The sequence below is a fragment of the Cetorhinus maximus genome, chromosome 17 (assembly GCF_964194155.1).
Source record: "Cetorhinus maximus chromosome 17, sCetMax3.hap1.1, whole genome shotgun sequence".
NCBI lineage: Eukaryota > Metazoa > Chordata > Chondrichthyes > Lamniformes > Cetorhinidae > Cetorhinus > Cetorhinus maximus.
The window spans coordinates 62,054,157-62,074,181 of NC_135895.1; the positions used below are offsets into that span (position 1 = coordinate 62,054,157).

At 40.9% G+C, this 20,025-nt stretch overlaps 1 protein-coding gene across 2 annotated transcripts in view; it reads right to left on the reverse strand.

The window, feature by feature from the left end:
- The window catches only part of cachd1 (cache domain containing 1), a 182,247-nt gene that overhangs the window by 17,027 nt on the left and 145,195 nt on the right, over positions 1 to 20,025 (reverse strand). For both annotated transcript variants that reach the window (XM_078561309.1, XM_078561310.1), the window contains 12 exons: positions 18,350 to 18,467; positions 16,749 to 16,917; positions 15,787 to 15,929; positions 13,471 to 13,652; positions 11,542 to 11,652; positions 10,893 to 11,015; positions 10,384 to 10,483; positions 8,320 to 8,436; positions 4,878 to 5,038; positions 1,791 to 1,877; positions 988 to 1,104; positions 79 to 230 (listed from right to left, as the gene is read on the reverse strand). In XM_078561309.1, the coding sequence (XP_078417435.1) occupies positions 79 to 230; positions 988 to 1,104; positions 1,791 to 1,877; positions 4,878 to 5,038; positions 8,320 to 8,436; positions 10,384 to 10,483; positions 10,893 to 11,015; positions 11,542 to 11,652; positions 13,471 to 13,652; positions 15,787 to 15,929; positions 16,749 to 16,917; positions 18,350 to 18,467 (1,580 nt within the window). The remainder of the gene's footprint in view (positions 1 to 78; positions 231 to 987; positions 1,105 to 1,790; positions 1,878 to 4,877; positions 5,039 to 8,319; positions 8,437 to 10,383; positions 10,484 to 10,892; positions 11,016 to 11,541; positions 11,653 to 13,470; positions 13,653 to 15,786; positions 15,930 to 16,748; positions 16,918 to 18,349; positions 18,468 to 20,025) is intronic.

A 20,025-nucleotide genomic window follows, 5' to 3' on the forward strand; every position in this document is an offset into this window, starting at 1 on the left:
AACTCATAATAAATGGGCTATTATGTTCTGTCTGTTACACCACTTCACCATCCTTACTGCTCATTGTACCATTCTTACCCAAGGCAGGCATGTCATCTATATATGGGCTCTTGGCTCCCACAATTCCTCCAAAGCATTCTTTCTGGGAAGCACAGTATGGTTCATCCAGATGCGTTTTTCCATCACTATCCACCATACACCATTCACAATCTAAAACGCCAAAACAATCACTGAAACACAAAGAATCAGTCATTAGCTATTGGCAACCAAATACAGAAAACTTTATTTCCTGTTACACTCACTTATCGCTCCAAGCTATTGATCGTGTTGAATGATGGGTCTGAAGACACCAATTTCCCCCAATACCTCACCTAAGTGGCCAATTCTCAAAAGTGAACTTGGACGGTTGAGTGCTTCCAAGCAGTTAGTTGGTGGGAATATCATAGTTGAGCTAATTGCGTCCTCACCCACTGTCATTGCACTTTCCAGGAAGGATCACTGGGTAGCAATCAAAAGGAAGCCATGCTGATTTTTCCCCTTTCACAACCTAGGATAGAGTTAACTCAACTGCTTTCCTGTCTTAGGTTGGTTAACTCTGTAGATGTGCAACAGCTTAGTTAATTTACAGCATTGTCACCAGCAGTCGACCTTACTTTCATAGGAACGATGCAGGTTAATATACCATCAATTGCTACTGGTGCTAATTTTGCCCTTTCATAAGGTTCAGTAACTTATCCAAACCATTCCCCACAGAATGCTAACTCTATTTAAAACAAGAAAACATTCAATTTACTAAAAGACAGAAATTAATAGAAATAATCTTGATTCCTTACAATTCTATTTTCTTTGAAAAGTATTTCAGGATTTTAGTTTATCTAATGATTAAGGATAAAACACCAAATCCATTCTCTTGTAACTTCTGCTGCAAAGAGAAAAACTATTGTTTTGCACATCTCTAGGCCCCAGGTTTACACATTGTAACCTTACCCGCTTGATGTCCTTTGACTGCATCTGGTGTTAATGCACTGTGGGAGACTTTCCTGTAGACTGGGGTCAAAGGCAGCAAGGGTCAATGGCTCCTGATGGACTTCACAACTAGGATTTCTATTTTATTAAAAAAGAAATCAATTACTCACATTGTAAGCATTTGCTAACATATCATTTACTTTTTAAAATTATTAAGCATGTCTCATTTCTCCCAATCTCTCCTGAAGGTGCTGATTTCTTGCTCTTGATTTCTTACATTGGCTGTTCATGCATTCTTCACAAATGAGCTGAGACTATTAGTTTTGGCAAGCTGCTCCACCATGGTGGACACAATGCAGAACCTGATTTTGTCCTTACCAGACTGATATGTGCATTGATGGTGTTCAGGAGAGGAAGTCCTGTTTGAGTTTGTTTTCTCCTAACACAGGGGTACTGAAGCCATAGTAGCACCCCCTGTGCTGCTTCTGAGTTCAGCTAACTCAGAACAGACCAAGATTACATTGGGAATCATTCTGCATTGTATATTTCGATACCACATATGTTTACCCACAAAGCTGCTCTGACATTTACTACCTTAAGAAGCCTGTTCTCCTTCAGACAGGCTTAGCACCTGGAACAGCATGTCCTAAAAACTCAGCCACCAAATTAGCTACTGGGAACAATTAGGGATTCACCAAATGTTAATATTTGAGACTTTTTTAAAGCAGTTATAAGTCAGTGAACAAATGTTACTGTCACCCAGGACAATGTTACTATTTTACCATGACAATTACACTTCAAAAAAAATTTGGAATGAGTCTTGCCTGCTTTCTGCATTGGTCAAGTTGCCAGTACATTCGTTCACCTCCAGGGGGCATTCACAGGGGCACTCACACTCATTCTGTTCCATTCTGAACAAAAACAAGAAGCTGGTTATTAACTGCAGAGAAAAGTTCACTACAAGAGAACAAAATTCTCAGGCTTTCAGCAATTTATTTTTTGAGCGAGCACACTTATTGAAAATTCAACCGACAACGTTCCTTCCCTTCGGTCCCACCTTCAAAAAGCCCTCTCCACATCCTGATCAAACTCCCTCAAAGTAACATGTAGTATTTAATATCAGTTACTGGTTCAGAGAAGATAACTCACTTGTTAGATAGTATTGCTATGGTGGTACACTAATGTTTTGTGGCACACTTGTCTTCTTAAAGAGGCATGAAACATTGCAACATCCATTATTCCTCTTAAGAATTTATGAAGCCCAATCAATGTACTATACAACAGTCCTCAAGCAGATGAAATTTTTGCATAACAATCATGAAAACACGATGGATCCAAAGTTCTGGTGGCAGGAATTTTGGTGTGGGTGCCCATAATTTGAGGTGGAGCCTGGATCCAAAAGATTTCCATGTCATTTAGCATGCGGGAAAATTTTGATTGCGAAGGTTGGATGCACCTCCTGTCCACCCCTCAATGCCCAGCAGTAATTTTGAGTTGTGGCTGGAGGTATTCCCAGGAATTTAATCATTCACATAACCACCAAGCCCAGCAGGTACCTGCAAGAAAATGGAGGTTCTATTGGGGGCTAAGTGGCCTAAAGATTTGCTATCCATTCATTTTTTTTGTTAAGAACTTCAACCTTCACACCATGAGGGGTTTGGTTTCTCCAGTGAGCGCTTCTGCACAGCCAGGCTGCCTGCCCCAAAATAAAGCAAATAACTCCCTCCCTGCGATTTGGGACACAGTCAACCGCATGGCAAAGTGGTAAGCAGAAATCCTGCCCCTAATGTCTGCTCCTTTCAAAAGGTCTGCAAAATGTGGGGGCCAAGCAGTGTAGGGCAATGCTTCAATGTTGCAAATTATAATCTTATATACTAAAACACAATGTATAACCACTTTGCTCGATCTCAAAGTCAGGCACTGAGATTTTGTAACTCTTCCACCTGTTAAATGCTGCAATGGGATCAAAAAAATTGCTTATTTCTCACCAGTTCTCAATGTAGACCATTTAAATGAAGTTTTTCAAAATCATTGGTGCACATAAATCACTTCAACCACTTCTGCAGAGTAATTCTGACATTAGCTGCAGTGGGCAATAATGCCCCTTGCAAAAGATGTGAAATCGCGATTAGTCAAATTCGGATGACACGAAATTCCAGTTATGTCGAAATTGTTAACCATTCCCACCAGCAGAATAGCAAATCCCATAGAATGATGACCGTAATAAAACGAAATTCTGAACTGACAGCTCCAGATTAGCTGAGCTTGTCATTTAACTGCGCTGACCAGTCATAGTGGAGTTCGACCACACAAGAGGGCGAAATCATGGACTGCTGGGCAAGCCATCATTTGACATCGAGATCTCCCTGTGAAAGGACGTGCAAAGCCTGCGAGTACGACTAGACCTTTGAGAAATTTACGTGTTGTAGATTGGAGATAATTCACCTATTTCCCCAGCCGAGGCCGTAAAGGAGATACTCTGGGATTTCGCACTGCAGCATGAAAACACCGAAAACACGTCTGACTGCATTGACAATATGGGCTACTGTAACATGCAAGTCTGAAGACAGCACACCAAGCAGAAAAAGATTACGGAATTTTTCCAGAGTTAACTTCCCGACATTTTTCAATGCAAAGCTCCAGCCTTTTCCAAGGCCAGGCCATTGTAAGGTGTGAACAAATTGAATGAAGGCTTTTTCACACATTTACTGCTTTACTGTTTTATCATTTGGTATTTGAATCGGTTTTTTGTACATTGACTGCATTTGAAGGCATATCGGGTTATGTTGAGGTGCATTCATGTGTGAATGGAGTCTCTTCAGCTATTACGAAGTTCCGCTTAACACAAATTTGTGAGTAGGTCCCCTGGGATTTGACTCATGGGAATTTACTGTATCAGGGCATATTCCAAAAAACAATCCAAATTTCCATCATGTTGATAGATCCATTGAAGTATCTGTAGTTTATACAACCTACACGTTGGAATTGGAATTTTCAACACTGACATCACTTACAAGTGAATTGACATATTTATGTTTATTCAGTGAAGGTCATGTGGAACCAAGGCAATATTTTACCATGCAATCAAAACAGGTAGAAATATTTCTTTAAAAATTGTCTTAAAAATACAGATCATTTAGACTTAAGTGAATGTTTCTACAAGTTTTGTAGAAACAGAAAATCTCAAATGTTTATAGATTTTATTGTCATGTTGTGTTTGTGAGATATTTTGATTGGTCTTTCTCAGGACACATGCTTGTCCTAGGCCTTACATCACCTCTGGACATGGAGGGGCAGTTGACCTTCTCCCCAAATTTATGCTGGTTGATAGCAAGCTCATGACAGTGATACAGGAAAGATCATTTATCAAAGAATAGAGAGATGACACGGTTTGCAATAAATTCTCTACAAAAATCTGGGTGACGCTCAATTTGACAGAACAAAACAATTTTCACACTCCTACACAATCATGGACACCATGTTCCAACTCACTGTGCCTCCCACTATGTTTGTCACAGACTCACCACCTTACCAAGACTGTCTACAGCTTGAAATCACATTAAGTGATTCTGCCTATATGATCAGGTAGCATATAGAACAGAAAGGATAAGTTTTATTGAAAAAGCCCATCTAAATGTTTAACTCAGCTTTCTCTTTCAAATGCTGACTGACCAGCAGTGCATTTTCAGAATTTTAAATATCTATTTCATAGATTTCTTCCAAGTAGGCATTTTTTTGCCAATAAAAATGTCATGGCTAAAAACAATGGCAACCATCAGATATGATTGAGCCACGGGATTTGATAAGCACTAATAATAATTTATTAACTGATTAGTTTTGTGTAATATTGCATCTTCTATCTACAAAAGCAATGTAAAATTCTATAAAGTAGATATCATTCATGCACTCACCTGTGACAGTTCAAGCAAAGCCTGTCCACCATACTGCAGGCGCAGAAAGCAAGCGCATCACATGTTTCATTGACAATTCCAAGAAATGCATTGGTGCCAGGAATCCTGGTTAATCGGTACTTTGAACAATGGCTACCATGGACAAGATTGGTCAGATCACCCTATCAAAAGTAATATATGTAAATAACACGAAGAAATAACCACCATAAGATGTTCAATTAAACTTTTCCGATAACAACTGGCTCAATGGATAAATGCAGCACTCGGCATGTTTCTGTGTGATGCAGACCAGCTCATTCTCAAATCTGCTAAATTGGAAGAGTAACAATTGAGGTGTTACATTTGGCCTCATCACCCTAGGCTAGAGAAAAAATGAGCAAGGGTTTCCACCCCTGCTGGTGTAGTTCAAACTAAATGGTTAGTGGTAAGTTTGAGGCAATTTTTCCAGCTTAGTCCATTTGCATACCTTCAGGTACAGATTTGGACAGTTACATGAAAGAGGCCAGTGTTTAGAGCAAAGAATTACATGCATGTGAAATTTAAGGGAAAGGAGATAATTAAAGGGTCAGAATGGGTGGGATGTCAAAAACTCTGAAAGCTTTTGCATCTCCACTCATTTGCTAAGGCTGAAAGGGGAAGGGATTAAGAAAAGCTAAAAAGGGAAAGAAAACTCTGTTCAGGCACAAGTCTAAAGGCCAGTAACAAAGCAAACCAACATTAAAACCCTGTTTGATGACTGCTGAAGCAAATATAGTGCTGTATGAGGTGGTTAGCGATCTAGGCAATGCGCCACCCCAAAGGTCAGCATGGAAATTTTTTGAGAGCTGATTTGTGCCCAGCGCCCAGGGGTTGAAGCCGAGTTTCAGGGCACAGCTGACAAGTTCACTGGATGTTCCAGTCCTCTGCTGGATAGTAGCTGTAGGTGTTCTTGCAGCAGCCGGCAGTTTTTCATCAGGCTTGCTGACAACGTTTATACCTGAAGAACTGTTGCCTATGGTCACTGCCAAGCATTTGTTCCAGGGCCTTCAGAAAAGATTGGTGACAGCTTAAAGGGATAGATTGATCACTCTGAAAAGCCTTTCTTCATGCAGTGTCACTGCAAGTATGACAGGCTGTGGCTGGGATGTTTCTGAGGAAGCACCCAGAAGTACAGTTGGTCAGACATTCACACAAGTTAGTGATGTCTTCAGATCGCAGTTGCAGCTTTTTTTCTGAAGAGCAGACTCTGCAAGCAGATATTGCTTGCCAAAACCAGGTATATTAATTTTTCTCTGCATTTGCAGCTGTGAGTAGCAGCTGCTGGGCATCTCCTATGCAGCTTGCCCTTTCTGGTATCCTTCGCTTCTTCCAAACCCTTCAGATAAGGAGATTATCATTTCTGGCACGAATGGTGGGTGGCCTGCTTCTGTGCTGTACACTCTATGTAGATGTAACATCTACCGTCAAGGAGCCAGTATTAATGTGGTGATTCCCTATCACGGTATCTTGATTTTGGGTGGGAGAAAGAGGGAGGTACTCAACAGCTTCAGTCCCTCCATTTCCCATCTCACATTATGATGTGGAATTCTTGCCATGAACTAAATGAAGAAATGTAACTTTAATTTACAAAATATAATGGATAGACTGGAGAGTCTGGGTTTGCTCTCCTTCAAGCAGAGAAGAGTAAGGTGAGATTTGACAGAGATGCTTAATACCATTAAGGATTGAGATAGGAGTAAATAAAGAGGACTTTCTCCATTGGCTGAAAGGTTGATAGCAAGAGGACACAGATTAAGATGATTGGCAGAAAAACCAGAGACAGCATAAGGGAAAGCCTTGTTATGTACTGAGTGGTTAAGATTTAAAATGCACTGCCCGATAGGGTGGTGCATACAGATTCAATAGTAGCTGTTAAAGAACGACTAGATGAATAAAGAGAAAAAAATTGCAGGGAAGGAGGGCGAGAACAGGGGAGTGGGACTAACTGGATTGCTCTTTGAAAAAGCTCTTGAAGACTCAATGGTCCTAATGGCCTCCTTCTGTGCTGTACTAATCTATAATACTATGATTTTATTCTATGATCTTCCCAATGATGTAGGGGGCTTTTTTCCTCAAGCAACTAGCACAATGCTCATAAAAATAAAATTAGGCTTCAGTGTCAACAAAGCTGAATTTCCGATCTAACTGGGGATGTCTGCTGATGGACTGCATACATTTCAGTACTGTTTACGACTCTTCAGATACTGAAGAAGTCAATGTCCACACAAAACAAAACCTGGACAACATTCAGACTTGGGCTGCTAAGTGGTAAGTAACATTTGCACCACACAAGTGCCAGACAATGACCATCTCCAACAAGAGAGAAAATCTAACCAAGTCCCCTTGCCATTAAGTGGCATTACCATCGCTGAAACCCCTACTATCAACATCCTTGGGGTTACCAGAAGCTGAACTGGATTAGCCCTATAAATACTGTGGCTACAAGAGCAGGTCAGAGGCTGGGAATTCTGTGGCAAGTAACTCACCTCCTAACTCCCCAAAAGCCATCATCTATATGGCACAAGTCAGGAGTGCGATGGAATACTCTCCACTTGCCTGGATGAGTGCAGCTCCAATAACACTCAAGAAGCTCAACACCATCCAGGACAAAACAGCACACTGGACTGGCATCCTATCCACCACCTTCAACATCCACTCCCTCCTCACTGATGCAGTCGCAGCAGTATGTACCATCTACATGATGCACCACAGTAACTCACCAAGGCTCCTTCACAGCACCTTCCAAACCCAACAATCCCTACCACCTAGGACAAGGGCAGCAGATCCATGGGAACACCACCATCTGCAAGTTCCCCTCTAAGCCACACGCCATCCTGACTTGGAACTATATCACCGTTCCTTTACTGTCACTGGTTCAAAATCCTGGAACTCCCTCCATATCAGCACTGTGGATGTACCTACACCAAATGGACTGCAGCAGTTCAGCACCACCACCTCAAGAGTAATTAGGGATGGGCAACAAATGCTGGCCTAGCCAATGACGCCTGGATCCTGTGAAAGAATTAAAAAAAAACTGGCATAACTGCAGAGAGAAAGCCTGCATCTAAAATGAGTCAATTTCCCTTGCCTGCTTGACTAGTCACCCAGTACAGTGGCTTGGGTATGTGGTCAGAACAATTACTTAAGGGGCAGTTCTGTTAAGTTTTATGGGGGAAAATAAACAGTGGAAGTGAAGGGGAAAGAGGAGAATCTAAAATATCCCTTTAATTAAAAGGGAAAACTCTGACTGTATTATCTTCAGGAACAGAAAAAGTCATCAAAACAATCTCAATCTGACAGATTTAAACTTCAAATTTCTTCTTAAAGAAGCAGAGCTCTAAATTCATATTCATGGATAGCATTCTAATAATTAAAACAATCTACAGAAAATGGCTGTTAAATTTGGTTCTAAAAGCAGACTTACTACAATGCTGGTGTTGAACTTGTAGAATCGCTGCACTGTCCTGTCACTGAAACTGTTGCAGAGATTTTTCTTCACAAAATTGGGATGGTTTAGAATGTCATTTGCCACCAGAGGTTCCTGACAGGCCAAAAAGGAAAAACAATTAGTTTGGACTTAGATTAGATCTTCATGTTTCTGATATCAGGGAAAGTAGAGAGGTATTTGTTGCAATCACAGCCCTTACTCAATAGCTCTGTCATTCCTAACAATTTTTTGCCTCTTCTTGCAAAGGCACAGAAATACAACACAATGGTAAGGACCCACACCAAACTACCAATTTATACATACAAATATTCTCCGGCTTCAATTGTACCTTCGGCGGGCCCAGGAGCAGTCGGGAAATGGACCACCGTCCGTGATCAGCCCCTGACCGCGATTTCATGATAGCTGGCCAATTAACGGCCAGCCAGCGTGAAACGCACGCTGAAACGCTTAGTGCTGCCGGGGTGGGGGCAGGAAGAGGGCGGGTGATGATGTTGCGTGAAAGCTCCCTGGAGGCAGACAGCTGCTTCAGGGAGCTGGAAACCTGAAAAAACTGAAATAAGGTTGTGAAAGCTGAAAAAAAGTGTCCATGCATCATAATCAATCACCTGAAAACATAGCTGATAAAAATGCTGTCCACAGAAATTTATTTTTATCTTATTTCATCAAGGAAACCTCATACTGCCCTTGGACGAGGTTTGATGAAAAATGCAAAGGCCGCCTGGCCGATTCGCCTGTCTGCCAACTGTAACGTTGGACGGGCAATGAAAAATCGGAATCAATTGCGCCGTTAATTGGCTTATTTGCCCTCTTAATTGTTGGCGGTACGCTTCCGACTTTTGTGCGCACCCGCCGAGCGAAATATCATGCGAGTGCGTGATGACGTCGGGACACTCGCTTGATGTCTTCTTGTGCGATTTTGCGCCCGATCTGGTTGGGCACGCCTGCCCCCGAGACATAAAATTCTGCCCACTGTTTGATATGGAGTGTATGTTCTCAACTGTGGGGCACATTCCACTTTGCTAAAGTAACTGGCTCCAATTATCTACGGGGATACTCCTGGAGCTGAACTGGTTAAAACCACACAGTTCATCAGCACACAGCACTAGTATGGTTTCACCATTTGTCCAACTAGGGCCACTGTAACAGCTGGAACAGTGTTGTCCAAAATAAATTGCTGACTAGACCACTAATGTGGCTATGGAGCCACCATTTTAGCCACATGCAGTGATTTTCGTGCAATACTCCTGATTTACAACGCAGATAGATGTGCTTCATGTGTATATTTATTTAACATCTACGACCATACAGCGGTTAAGGAAGAAAATCAAGCACAACAATCAACACACTCACACACTCTGCTTTTAGTCTTACCATTTTATGAACAAATGCACAAAAGGTTAAAGTGCACAAACATATGGCATGCAAATAAATGCTGAGATCACATGCTTAAGACTCTATGACTCATTTTAAAAAAAATTTAATCAAAAATGCAATTAGTCATTGTTGGATTTCAAATTAACCACATCTGGCTACTGGCTAATGTAGTGGATAACACTGAATTAGAGAATTGGGTTGAAGTGTTATTTGAGGCCACTGGAAAAAATCCAAGCCCCATTGAAAGGCGTACCTCTCTAGGACCATCAATTAGCCAGTCCGGACCAATCATCAACGATGCCCTCAAAATACAGTCGATTCTGGTATTGGGTTATCTAGTCTGCCACAGAGAATCAAATTTGTTCCAATATTCTATCTGCTGGTACATTATCTTGGAGACAACACAATACCAAAGAAAACCCATTTACCTCACCCCCTCAAGCAATCTATACAGTTGATGAATAATGCTTGCCTTCTGTTTATCAAAAATACAAAAACACACTTGGCGCCACCTCAGGATTACTGGAACAAGAATGAGCCTCTACAAGTCAGCCATCCACCAAGTTGATGAAGTTTCGACAAGTTCCATTGGTGATTGACAGTGATGTTCTACTGTGTTTAAAAATAACTACTCAAAGTTAAACGCACAAGATATTCTTTCAGTACCTTGTGGGTGATATGTTGTTGCTCCACAGGAGCATGGCCTTTGGGGTCGATCAGAGTTGGGTGTGCCAACAGATAACCTTTATCTTCCATAATAAAGCACCTATTGAAAAAAAGCCAAATTAATGTAAGCAGAGTCCAGGAGAGCTTCCATCATTCTAGAACAATTGAATGGCTAGCATTTACATGTAAAAAGAAGCTGGTGGCCTACTACAAGTTCCGAGCAAATAAAAAAAAGAAACCCAGACAATCTTCATTTAAGAAAGTTACATTAAAATGAAACAAGAATAAAACATGTGGGATATATGCTGATCTGAACAGGTGATATACAGCCTCCACCACAGAACTGGAAAAATACCAATATGTGCCTCATTCCTGGGCACCCACATGGCACAACATAACCACAGAGATTTTCTTCTTTAGTTAATGCCAAAATAGATCAGTTCCAAGTGACTGTTTTAAATAGTCTCATTGATGGATTATTAAGTTGAGCAACTTTGTGTAGGAGTTACCTGATTTTGTTGCCTCCATCTTGATTGCAGATGGGTAACAAATCCAAAAGGACCTTATAGAAGTATCGCAGTGTAAAGTCAACACCCATCACTGCTACAGCATGACCTGGTGCTGAAAGAGATCTTTTAAGGAAGAAAGAAAATGAATACTTTGATACATTCTTCACTAACATCTACCTAAACAAAGGAACGTCTTGGTTATTTTCACCGCATTTCATTTTATTTCAAATTTTCAGAGAGATTCAATACAAATCATACTCAAGTAATTATTCGGAAATCTACATACAGTAAGAAATGTTATGCTCATAGCAAATGGCCAACAGTACTGCCACATATCAGCTTCCCTTTTGTTTTTAAAAAGTTTCATCAACAATAAATGGACCATCTGATGAGATTGGAACTTAAGTATCACTGATCAGGTTAATTTTGACGGAGAAAATAAAAGGGATGCCACCTTCAAGAAAAACATGTTTTAAGAATAGAACTTCTGGGAGAAGAATCATGCGGTTTTTGTCCAGTGCAAATACCTACATAAATTTGAGAGTTTTCTAAAGAAGAAAGGCTTAATAAGCATCTTCACAAAAATGGTGCTCCTCCAACATGTTGTATAGATTAATGCCTTAATGGATCTTTAAAATCTGAAGTTTACCTGGAAGAATGAATAGTGTGGCTGAGAGTTACCACATAACCAGCTCCTCCAACATCAAGGTATGGGCCAGTAAAGGTAATCAGAGCTGGATTAGCCATTGCATGGAGATACCTGGTAACGACAGTACAATTTCACAGGATAAAAAACCTACTAAGTATAGTATTTTATACTTGAAATTTATTTTTAACAAGGATAAAACTTTCTTTTCCCCTCAGTTATGCTGTTCCATGCCATCCTCCTCCCAGGCTTCCACTAATATTGTTCTCTGGAAAGTGGCCGAGAGCTACCACATTAACACTTTCAGTGTTTCCTTCTTTGCAGGGTGGTAAATGGCCTCAGTGCAAATTCTGCGCCAAAACAAATAAATCTGAGATAAGAAACAACAAGGACCCTATGGCGCCACATTGTGGCTCAGGCACACCAACCACAAACTTTGTTCATATTAAGGCTGGCTTCACTATCAATAAGTGAGCAAGAGAAAAAGAGGGGCACTAACTGGCCTCAGTGTTTCTGAGCTACGAAAGATTACAGAGAAACTAGGAGTAGGCCATTCGGCCCTTCGAGCCTGCTCCACCATTCAATATGATCATGGCTGATCCTCTGTCTCAACACCATATTCCCACTTTCTCTTCATACCCATTGATGCCCCTAATATCCAAAAAATGATCAATTTCTTTCTTGAATACTAAGTGACCTGGCCTCCACAGCCTTCTGTGATAGAGAATTCCACTTTTTCCTCATCTCAGTCCTAAATGGCCTGCCCCATATCCTGAGACTGTGGCTCCTGGTTCTAGACTCCCCAACCAGGGGAAACATCCTCCTTGCATCTAGTCTGTCTAGCCCTGTTAGAATTTTATACATTTCAATCAGATCCCCTCTCATTCTTCTAAACTCTAGTGAATACAGGCCCAGTTGAACCAATCTCTCCTCATATGACAGTCCTACCATCCCCGGTACCAGCCTAGTTAATCTTCGTTGCACTCCCTCTATGGCGAATATATCCTTTCTTAGGTAGGGAGACCAAAACTGCACGCAATACTCCAGGTGTGGTCTCACCAGGTCTTGTACAACTGCAGTAAGACATCCCTACTTCTGGACTCAAATCCTCTTGCAATGAAAGCCAACATACCATTTGCCTTCCTAATTGCTTGCTGCACCTGCCTGTTTACTTTCATTGACTGGTGTACAAGGACACCCAGATCCCTTTATACATCCACATTTCCCAATATATCACCATTTAAATAATACTCTACCTTTCAGTTTTTCACACCGAAGTGTATAACTTCACATTTATCCATGTTATACTGCATCTGCCATGTGTTTGCTCAGACACACAACTTGTCTAAATCGCCCTGAAGCCTCCTTGCATCCTCCTCACAACCCCACCTAGTTTTGTGTCATTAGCAGACTTGGAAATATTGCATTTGGTTTCCTCATCCAAGTCACTTATATTCTTCCTATTCATGATATATATATCTAGAATAGAAAGGGTCACTATTCAGTGAACCTCGTTGAAAATAGATGCATAGCTACTGAGTGAGGACATAATAGACTTGGTTGAGGTGCCCCCACAGTTAAGTAGCTTGCCAGCTTCTCAGTGCCTAGGTTCATAGACAAGCTGCCCTCAGTCAGAGAAGAAAAAAGAAACACACCCACTATTTTCTATGCAGCATGCTCAAGTGGAAAAAAAACAGGCAGCCAAGGGAATTATTGAATTCAAAACAAATATAAATAAATCAAATAATCGTAGCTGCAACATCAACAAAAAGAAATGTTAACCACATGAACACAAAAAAACATCATTAATCACTTCACTGTGAGGACAGGCCCTGTTCAGTGTGGCAAGGCGCAAACATTTTTTTTTAAATAAAGAGGTTTTCCTTTTGAGGCTATATGGAAAACTCTTCCTGTGGATCCTGTAAAACTCACCACTGTCTCCTGGTGGGATCAAATGCTTTATCCATGAGAGAACCAGGGTAAATCCGAAGCACCCCATTGGGTGTTGCTATGTAACGCCGAACAATGTAACTGTTCAGGATACTGATTTCCATTTGTGACATCCATTCATCTGTTACGTGACTGGTAGCCATAACTTCGTTTCTGACAGAAGACTACACACAGGCAGAAAAAAAAACACACACAGGGCTTCTTAAAGATATGCCTGAGAAGTTTCAACACCGTTAATCAATCCTGTTAATACGCTTTTTAAACAGATTGTATGAAATTGTAAAGACAGTTCCCTCATATATTAAAAAAAGGATTCTGTGCAGATTTCAGTGTTCCAATTTACCCAGGCTAGGGAAAGATAATTTGCCTAATTTCACACAAGTGAAAGCCTGATCCGTTCCCCAAAGGGAATTTTTTTTAAATTGAGAAGCCTAGTGAAGAGTCAAGGGTTACAGTGCAGGACACCACCAAGGAAAAAAGGATCATAGATTAAAAGCGATTAATCAGGAACTATGATTAGGTGATGTCAAGCTTGGGTTTCATAAGCATGTAGATTAGAGGAGAAATGAAAGACACAGGAAAGCAAGCGGTTCCAATTTTGAGATCATCGGAAGATTCAGTTAAGGTTAAAAGATGCTGTAAAGAGACACAATTTTAATAAGTGAGAATACAGGAAATGAAGGAATGTGCATTGGTGCATTTTTATCTTAGATAGAATAAGAAAAGAAATTTCAGGGAAGTATGTAACATTAATCTGCAATATATAATTTTCACAAAATTTAGCAGATGTCCTGAGAAGAGGCATATTAATTCACATTTACTCTCCTAATTCAGGGCTGTAATGAGGATTCCAATTCCAAGGAGCGAAAGAGAGCAATGAAATTTTCATACTGTATCCACTTCATCCAGCAGTTCAATTATAGATTGTGTTATTTTGGTTGTGCCTGCAGAAAGAATTCTCAACTGTATGTGACACTATGGTGAATTACTAGTGATGGGGCAGGTTTTTCCGGTCGGTGAGCAGGGGCGGGGCCCGCTCACCGACACATAAAATGACACGAGGATATGTCGGGTGTGTCCCCCGGTCATCCATGGGTGAGATGAGGTTTCATGAGGGTATTTAAATTTTTAAGAAAGGTTTCAATAAAACTTATGGATATGTCCCAACTCATGTGACACTGTCACATGAGGGGACATGGCAGGGAAAATTTTTAAACACGTTTATTATAAGTTTTAAATCGGAGCTGAACTCCCTGAGGCAGCACTTTGCCTTGGGGAGATCTGTGCGCTCTTTCACGCGCGTGCACAGCGCTTCCTGGCGGACGTCAAGCTGGGTGGGCCTTAATTGGCCTGCCCACTTAAAATGGCTGCGCCCCGCTGACTAGGGGCGCTGATTGGAAGGCCAGCCACCGGCACCCGCTTCCATACAAATCCCACCCGCCCCGACGGGGGGAAAATATTGCCATTGGAAGTGGCTGGAGCAAACTTACATGATGAATTAAAAGCCAATACAAAAGATATATCATACAACATTGAGCTGTTTTTACTCATGTGATATTTTTTCTCTTCATAGTGTATGTGCGAAACATACCAGGGTCATTAACTACTCTGAAATCAGGTTCATACCGTTTAAGGCTATTGGGAGGGTTTATCTTTCATCAACTCTCAGTAAATTTGATGAGCAGTTCTCTTTAGGATACACACATTGACTATTTACAAAATGGGAATGACAATTTGTGGAAAACAAGTCACTTATTTGGCAAGATCTAGTGGTCCTGTAAAGTACACTTTTTGTGCACAACCATGATTTGAAACTGGCCTGTCATTAATCTAGCCTCAGTTTGGCACCATCATTAAGCAATATTACAAGCACAAACTCTAAGCACTTCAGTGTAAATAGCCTCATTTTTAATTTATTTTGTTGTATTCTACGTTGAGGAAAAATCACAATACAGTGCAGGGGACATTGCCTCCCCTTCACCACTAGCTCTTGGCAGACTTGATGCTCCACGTGCCTCTGAGTTTCTGATCAGTGCCTGGCTGGCTGTAGGGATTCAGTACTGTTCAATAAGTGAATGGGTACCTCAACTTCTATGCATCAAATGACAGGACTCAGAACATACCATTCTCTTCTCAAGATTCTCACTCGGGCTAAACTGTTCTCAATCTCGGCATCCTGTCTGATACCAAGTTGAGCTTTGAACAACAAGACAATGCTGCGCCCTCAACAAAGTTGAGAAATAACATGGTGGTATATTGTTGGAAATTTGAGAGTTCAATTTTTATGAAAAAACACACTTTGAGTCCTGGATTGGCGATGAGGCGTGTGTTGTCACTCAGATAAGCCGTGTAGTGTTCCACCATGCGTTTGGTCTCTGCTTGACTCAGGTGCTCAAATGGAGACGAGAAGCTACCTGCAGACAGCATGACTGTGGGACTTTCTGCAAGACAGTCAATCAGAGCATTGTATTAAATATTAATATCACAAACACGAGACTTGTGTTAATCATACTTAAGAGACATCATTATGGTCTCGGATTAATGAGGGCATAGCCTTTTCAATACTGAATGATACTTGATGCTAGGGGCTCATGATGATACAAAGTCAGAAGAGAAAATGTTTTCCTTGGATAAGGAAATTACAACTGAATATGTCAAAGAACAACATATACCCAAGGATGCTGATCAAGCTACCTGACATAAAAGGTCACATTAACAACAGAAATGGATGAATGTGAATCTTTCTTGAATTTATTTTGCTCCCTAATAGTTTTCCTATCGGAAGGTGCTGGTTAGTGTTGGTGTATGGCCCATGCCTCATACTGTTACTCATGTGTAAGCCTGGCAGATGGTTTCCATTAGACTAACAAAAAGGCATAAATCAACTAAACAGCGCTCCTTGAAACTCCTTGTTCAGTAAAGCATCAACACAGAGCATGATAATGGTTAGATAGTTTGGTGCCTTACGCTTCTGTGTTCATGATCTTACCCAAGTCATGGCTGAGTGCATGATAGAAAAGCAATAAGTGAACACTGTGTACTTGTCTACATGAACAGAAAGAAAATTAGAGAAATGGAGATTGTCATCATCAAGCCTTTTCCATGTACTGCTTGTATCCATTTCAGAGTACAAATGGTGTAGGTGCCCAGCTACTTCTTACTTAAAGGTGACCCAAGGTGGGATGGGCCAGGGGAAGCAGCAAGGAATATCAGAAATCACAAATCCTCAAAGCATTTCTTAAAAATTAAATGTTCCTTACCCAGTGTTGCTAACTGCTTGAAGTGCAGGCAGGAGGCAGGCTGGCCCAGGAGATCCAATCGATGGTAGAGAAGCTTACTGCTTGGTGCTGTGTTCAAATTCTTCAGGTGTTTCACTGGTACCTCAGGCTGTACCATCACTATACAGAGAATAAAGGATGTGTCCTGCACCTGCAAAGACAGAAGTGCCAGAGTTTATTTATATTTATTTTGAGTTATAACTTCATCAGGGTAAACCTGTGGCACGATTGTCAGTAATCTCCACATAACAGAACAGAGGAAGAGATTTCACTGAATCATCAAGTACCTATCTATGCAATAAAACATACTACTGAACAAATGACAAGCATTGGTTAAAATAATGCTTTGAAAATGCCCGATTGTTGAGAGGGCAACCGAAAATTTGAAGAACTGGCAAGGCCAGTTCAGTTATGCACATGAAAAAGAATTAGAAAGACAAGGATGGGTTTAATCTCCATTGGGCTAAATTCTGAATCTTAGTTACAGGCAGTGTGGAGTTGCCTGAGGATAGGTTATGTCCATAGAGAGAGAGGATTGAAAAAAAAAATTGAGAGAAGAAAATCTGCCCCAGGATCACTCTTCCAGGCCTGCGGCTAGATCATAGCAGTACTGGTGGAAGCCCAGAAGCAGCAGAGCTGCCTGCCTTTCCATTACAGTTGATGCATTCCTGAAACCCAAGCGATCAAAAGTCAAGAGCTTAACCTTTAATAAAAATAAATGCAAAGGCCTTTGAAATTATTACATGTCTTACCTTGACAGTATTATTGCGTATTAATAAATGGGCCCACCTACACTGAGGATCTTAGGGAAACATCTCTCAAAACATTTCCCAGGGCCTCACAGTTCTCTGGGATTCAACGCATTTATGTTATTTGGCAGGTGCTGCTGCGTTATAATCAACAACTACGCACAAACAAATCTATTTCTGGCTGAAGGACCTCCCCAAATAGCTGGGGAAGGTTTCTACAGGTCAATGAGAGGAAAGCATGCATCAATGGCCTGTACATACAGGTGAGCCATCACTCTGCCTGTGGAGTGAAAACTGAAAGTTAGTTCCTCTGGAGGCCATGTTTATACTTGCCCCAGGATCCTGCTGCCTTTACCTGCACTGGCACAGCCATTTCCTAAGGTGGGTTTTGGTGCATTTAAGACAATAGCACTTATTTACCCTACAATCCTGTCACTGATCAAACAAGCTCCTGAAAGTGGCAGTGCAATGAGGTAAATGTAGTAGAAAATGGAAGAAATAGCTATTTTCTAAACTTCTGCATTACACATGTTTGATATAAGGAATCAGCTCTTGTTACAGACTTTGAAAATTCAGAATTAGCCTAATAACCTAAAAATAGCACAATAAATGTACTCAATCTATCAATATATTAAATATTAGCATTCACAATTTGCAAAAGCATTTACTTGGATTATATACAATGACCACTGAAGTGATACAAGAGAAAAATACTTTTGAGAAAAACACCCTTGATTAAGCAAAGTTCTTTTGGTTTTAAACTGCAAACCCACACATCTTCATAGATCAAAGAAAAAACAAATTCAAGGGCACGTTCAACAAAGCATAACGTACCAACTTCCAGGCATAGCTGACATTGTAGGCTTCTTTGCTGGTTTCTCGCAAACGATTTATGTGCCAAGACAGGGAGGAGTTTACAGGCACAGTAATAACCTGACTGCCCAAAGGGAGGCTGCATGGAGATATGAAATATAAATAATTTACATGTTTACAAACAATATTTCTATAAATCTCAAATCTCCAACACACTTTTAGGGTTACTAGCAAAATTCAGACTAAGGGAATTACATTTATAGTGATAAAACATGTATGGTTGAGGAGGGAAAGGGCACAAATGAAGAGTGAACAAAGTCTAATGTAAGTTCTTCTGACTCATGATAATTGCGCAAGGTCAGTATCACTACTTTAAAGATAAAAATTCTGCTTGAATGGAAATCCATCACTTCAAGTATCACTCCAAAACATGGGACTTCATAGACAAAGATGAGCCACCTAATCCTAGAGTGGCTCCATTTATTATTATAGGCCACACCATCAACATGGGAAGTGGTCCAGAGAACCAATATCAGAAAAATGCCACCAGATAAGTAAACATCCATATCCGGTCAGTAGCATGTCCTAGATTTATTTCTTAACCAGTATAAAATATCTATCTTTGTGTTGTTATGAAATCCATTCATTCTGTGTCTCTGTGTGTTATATAAGCTTATAGTCTGTGGAGGTTGTAACATTTAAGGTACAGGATGTTTGACTGCTTGTTACACTTGTTCCTGCCTAGTAATAAGGCCGGGACCCTCTTGGTGTGTTGTGATAGGCCACCAGCTCAGTTTAAGGGTCAGTGAACAGCATGTCTTCAACACTCAGTTTGAGTCTGTCAGCCAGCAAGTGTCCCAGGTGAGGAACAAAAACAAAAGGGGCAGAACAGGTCTCAGTTAAATTAAAAGAAAGGAGCAGAGAAACAGGCTCCAAGTTAGAGAAAGGGTTGTGGGGAGCAGGCTTTAAGTGAAGTGGGCTCAAGAGAAGCCCAAAAGATCCAAGAAGGCAACCAAAGGTTGGTGACTGTGCTGTAGGCTGTTGGGGCAGTGGTGTTCTGCTTGCACGATCAAAGAACTGAAATTGTGCTTGTGAGCTAGTGTTTTCAGTGTACTGGGGAATCCAGGGGAAGGAAATCTCGGAAGGCGAGGTCAAAACTCTACAAGGTGGGCTATCATTGAAGCCGTCCGAGTTGGAGCAACTACTGGAGAGAATTCCAAGGAAAGATCTTCAAAAGTGAAGATTGGAAACCCTCGTTAGAAAGGTGAAGTTTTAGCAAGATTAGTTGGCTCACAGTGTTACTAATGTCAGGAAGGGGTTATTAAGAAATCCATGCAGCGCAATTTTCTGCTAGCGGGATTTTGCAGTCCCGGCATAGTCAATGGAGTTTAGAATGGCTCGCTGCATTTTATGGTCCCATCCCCGCTGCGACGGGGCCGCAAAATTCCGGCCATGGAATTTGTTTTGGTTGCATTTAGCATCCATTCTGAAGTGTGGTGTGCTCGACCACAGTTTGCTTGTCAATTCACACATAATTCACCTACCCTAAATGTTACAGTATAAGATAGATATTGTAAATTGTTTTATTTTTCTGAACTTGTATAGTAAAGTTTATTTTTGTTTGGTCAAAACCCGTGGAATCTTGTGGCTTTATTCACTTAGTACGTGTCTTGATTTTCAAACTTTGCCTACTTTAA